At 40.2% G+C, this 4,434-nt stretch overlaps 1 protein-coding gene across 8 annotated transcripts in view; it reads right to left on the bottom strand.

Moving 5' to 3' along the window:
* Positions 1 to 4,434, bottom strand: part of CCDC66 (coiled-coil domain containing 66) — a 31,926-nt gene that overhangs the window by 7,558 nt on the left and 19,934 nt on the right. For all 8 annotated transcript variants that reach the window (XM_035894708.1, XM_035894700.1, XM_035894701.1 and 5 more), the window contains 3 exons: positions 2,702 to 2,739; positions 2,146 to 2,432; positions 1,566 to 1,693 (listed from right to left, as the gene is read on the bottom strand). In XM_035894708.1, coding sequence (XP_035750601.1) covers positions 1,566 to 1,693; positions 2,146 to 2,432; positions 2,702 to 2,739 — 453 coding nt within the window. The remainder of the gene's footprint in view (positions 1 to 1,565; positions 1,694 to 2,145; positions 2,433 to 2,701; positions 2,740 to 4,434) is intronic.

The raw sequence follows: 4,434 nt of genomic DNA on the forward strand, positions 1-4,434 counted from the left end.
AAAACGCACCTTCCCAGTGCTCCTGGGGAGATAGGAAGAAGGGAATAACCATGCAACACGTCTCTGGAACAGGAGCTTGCATAGGCAACATACGGGGACCAAAACGAAGGCTTTGCAGCTCTTTCCTTCCCACAATAGGGAAAACTAGCGAAATGTGGGTCATTCCCTCGGAAGGGGCCCGGTGGATATGTTCAAGAACAGGCCTTACTCCGTGTGTGTCCCTAAAGGTGTTTAATGCTTCTAGCGAATATTGCATCCAGGTTATCATTGTCCCGAGAATATTATATCATTCAGAGAAAGTAGTCTATGATCACTGGGATATAGAAACACCCCATATCATAAAAAGGGAGCCCATAACTGCCATCACAATAGCCACGTTGTTAGGTATTGGGACAGTGGGGGCAGGGACGGGAATAGCATCTCTTATCCAACAACAACAAGGTTTCAACTCCCTGAGAGTAGCGGTAGACGAGGATTTGGAACGAATAGAAAAGTCAATTACCGCATTAGAAAAGTCTCTAACTTCACTATCAGAGGTAGTGTTACAAAATAGAAGAGGAATGGATATTCTTTTTCTACAGCAAGGGGGGCTCTGTGCTGCTCTAGGATAAGAATGTTGCTTTTATGCTGATCACACAGGGGTAGTATGAGACACTATGGCCAAACTGCGGGAAGGTCTCGGAAAACGCAAAAAAGAAAGGGAGGCCCAACAAGGATGCTATGAGTCGTGGTTTAATCATTCTCCCTGGGTAACTACACTGTTGTCAACCATTGCCGGACCTTTAATGTTGTTGATGCTCACTCTAACCTTTGGGCCTTGCATCCTGAACAGAGTAGATTAGAGGCGGCCCATTTAATGCTGTTAAAAAGGCAATACGAACACCTAGAGGATGATGAAACCAGTAAAGGAGAGACTAATTCTCTCTCTAGCCCGAGAGACAGTCGCTCGGTTTGAAGAACAAAATGGTAAAAACTAAAAGGGGGGAATTGTAATAAATAAATACATAAGGAATTTGTTCTCAAACCGGCAGATGGGGGGAAGGTCCCCCCCTTACTCCTTGTGGTTTTGTTACATCCTTTGTTTAAAGTCACTGTTGTGCGAAACTCATGGGACCACTTTCTGATACATTGATAAATTACCAATTCCTGAGTGGCGACATCCTGCTAAGTAAACAAGCACGAAACCTTCCTGCCTCATGCTGGGCCAACATGGCCAGATAAGGAAAGAAACTGATCTACAACGTGGAGGAAGACTGTGACCTTTATCCTCACGACCACCAGAAAGATACCAGGATGTGCCACGTAGACCCGGGACTACTAAACTATAAGAAGGGACTCTGGTGGGGGTGAGGTGCGCGCCGTTGGTGGAGCAGGAGACTCCCTGGCCGCCCAGCGCTGTTTTGCCTGCTTGATCGTTTGCTTGAATAAATTCAGTCTTGATAAATATAATCGGCCTCAAACGCTTATTACAAGACTAATGCTTAGGACTATGTAATAGTTTGCAATGTTCATTTTTACTTCATTACATATATACATACATGTTTATTCAATAAATTTTTGCTTACCTGGCGTAATTCTGACAGTCCTTTGAGAATTGCTTGTTGTCTCTCTCTGCTTTTAACTACATCAGGATTTAGAAGAGGATCTCTACCGTGATCCGAGCTAAAAATCTGTCGTGGTGTTTGGTAAGAATCTAGAAGTAAATGTATATCAAATCAGTTCACAATGCTCTTTATCAATTTTGTTTTAATTCTGAAGCAGTAAATTTTCACAGCTTGTGAAAATCAGTTTTGGTTGCTATTAGATTATGATCACTATTTTTAAGTCAAGTCAAACAACACTTAGATTCCTAAACGCAAACCTAAAGACAATAATACCAGAGAAGTGCAATCATACTTCACTAAACGTAAACAGACAAAAAAGACAGATGAAATAGTAAGTTTTGTTGCTTGTAAATTTTTTTTAACTTTTTTTTTTTTTAAATAACATTTGGTTGCATAGGCTTTCTGTACAGTGCTATGACACACGAGTTACTGCAAAATGCAGTAAAAACAAATACCAAACTGAGTGAATTGTAGCACTTCAAACTAAATCACTGTATCATTTCTTCTTCTACATGAATCAGTTCATAATACATTTCAGTACCATTAAACTGCCGATGCTGTGGGTCCTGTGTTGAAGGTCTTGTCACTGGTGCATCTGGATCAAGGTAATACACTTCATTTGTTCGAACATACGGAATAAATTGTGAAGAGAGAGGTCTTCCAGCTTCTGTAACGGAAGGAGGGGAGCTCCTCTGCTGTGTATCTGGCTTGACATTTTTCTCTCTTCTACTATTGCTGTTATGCACCAGGAAATGAGAAGCATGTATCTGTTTTTGTTGTACATGGTGTAATCTATTCTTAACTGCTGGAACAGGTGGTGATTCAGATCTGCATGAAACAACTTCAGTTAGAAAAAACCCCAAACAATACTTAAGTAATGTGATTAATTTTCTCAAATAGTAGAGACAAAGAATCCTCAGAGGACTGGACTTCTGCTCATTTACTCTGCTTTTATATGTGCAGTTTGTCTGGTCTTGTGTAGACAATTAGAGGCATCTAAATTATTTAAAAAAAACCCTAAAAATCAGGACAGGAAAGTATGTGTATTTCACTATTAATGTTTTTATACATTTAATTAATGAAGAGTATTGACGTACCTTTCTTCATTCAAATGATTCTTAGGTAATTGTTCTTCCTAGGAGAAAACCAAGAAAGTCAAAAGTAAAATAAAAAGCTCCATGTTTTTCATATTAACAGCTTTCATTTTTGAAGACAAGTTTGTTCTGAAATTCCAAAAGGACTGTTTGACCTGGGTTCAGAACAAAGGTATTTATCAGACTTGCATTAAAGAGACGTTAGTGTCTATGAACTAAATTAAATGAATTACAGGAGGATTTGCTCCCATTTTCTGTCTTTGGCAGCTTTAAGCACTGTAAAAAATACTGTATGTATTTTCCAATGACCTTGGAAAGCTGCATTTATAAGCCTGAAAGATTCAGCCCAATATAATGATTAAATGAAAGGTCATGTTTGTAGGTAACAGTCAGTACAAGTTTTCTATTTAAATGAAAACCACTAACATATCCCATGCTTATTATGGGATCAGATAGTGCTTACTTATCTAAAAAAATCTGCTTAAAATTCATTGCCCCGTTTCTCAGGCAGAAAATTCTTGAACATTTGCCTTTCAATAATGTAAGCGTAAAACTTAGATTTACCATTAACCTCAAATAAACCAACAAACTCAGTTTAACAAAAGAATAAATCTTTACAGATACCTCTGTTAACAGTTATGTATTTTGACATTCTTTTTTCTAACACCCACAGCTTCTAAAATATGTGTCTGTAGGCACACTAAACAAATGGCTAAATAGAATTGAAGGGGCCATCTTTTCTACAACAGATTTTTTTCTATTGGGAGGTGTTTATGCATACATATGTATGTACATACAGAGAGTAAGCAAGCACAAGAGAGAGAAGGCATGAATACATTTGATAGCATCTTCTTTAAATGAAAGCCGTTTTTTTTTCCCAGCCACCAAGCTATACCAACACATGCTTACTGCAAATGAAGAAGAAATGACTCCACTAAGAATGCATTTTTATGACAACAGAGTACATATCATTAGTGATCCGTATTTTTTTCAGAAATAAAAATTGTTTTCTTGAACAAGTACTCCTATACCTCAACCATCACCACAACGTAATGACTGGACAGAAAAGAGCAAGTCAGTGATGTCATTCTATCCATCCTGCACACTGCTTTCAATCAAGCTCCCTGTTTACATAATGAATGGATGATAATCAATAAATGGAATCACAGAATCGCAAGGGTTGGAAGGGACCTCGGGAGATCATCTAGTCCAACCCGCCTGCTAAAGCAGGCTCTCCTAGAGCATACTACACAGGACTTCGTCCAGGTGGGCCTTGAATATCTCCAGAGAAGGAGACACCACAACCTCCCTGGGCAGCCTGTTCCAGTGCTCTGTCACCCTCAGAGTAAAGAAGTTTTTCCTCATATTCAACTGAAACCTCTTATGTTTCAGTTTGCACCCGTTGCCCCTAGTCCTGTTGCTGGACACCACTGCAAAGAGTCTGGCTCCGTCCTCGTGACTTCCACCCTTAAGATATTTGCATATGTTGATGAGGTCCCCTCTCAGTCTTCTCTTCTTCAGGCTGAACAAGCCCAACTCTCTCAGCCTTTCCTCGTAGGGGAGCTGCTCCAGTCCCATATCATCCTTGTTGCTCTCCTCTGGACTCTTTCTAGGAGTTCCTCATCTTCCTTGAACTGGGGAGCCCAGAACTGGACACAGTACTCCAGGTGGGGTCTCACCAGGGCAGAGTAGAGGGGGAGGAGAACCTCCCTCGCCCTGCTGGCCACACTCCTCTT

The sequence above is a fragment of the Egretta garzetta genome, unplaced genomic scaffold (genome assembly GCF_000687185.1).
Source record: "Egretta garzetta isolate BGI_Z169 unplaced genomic scaffold, ASM68718v1 scaffold215, whole genome shotgun sequence".
NCBI lineage: Eukaryota > Metazoa > Chordata > Aves > Pelecaniformes > Ardeidae > Egretta > Egretta garzetta.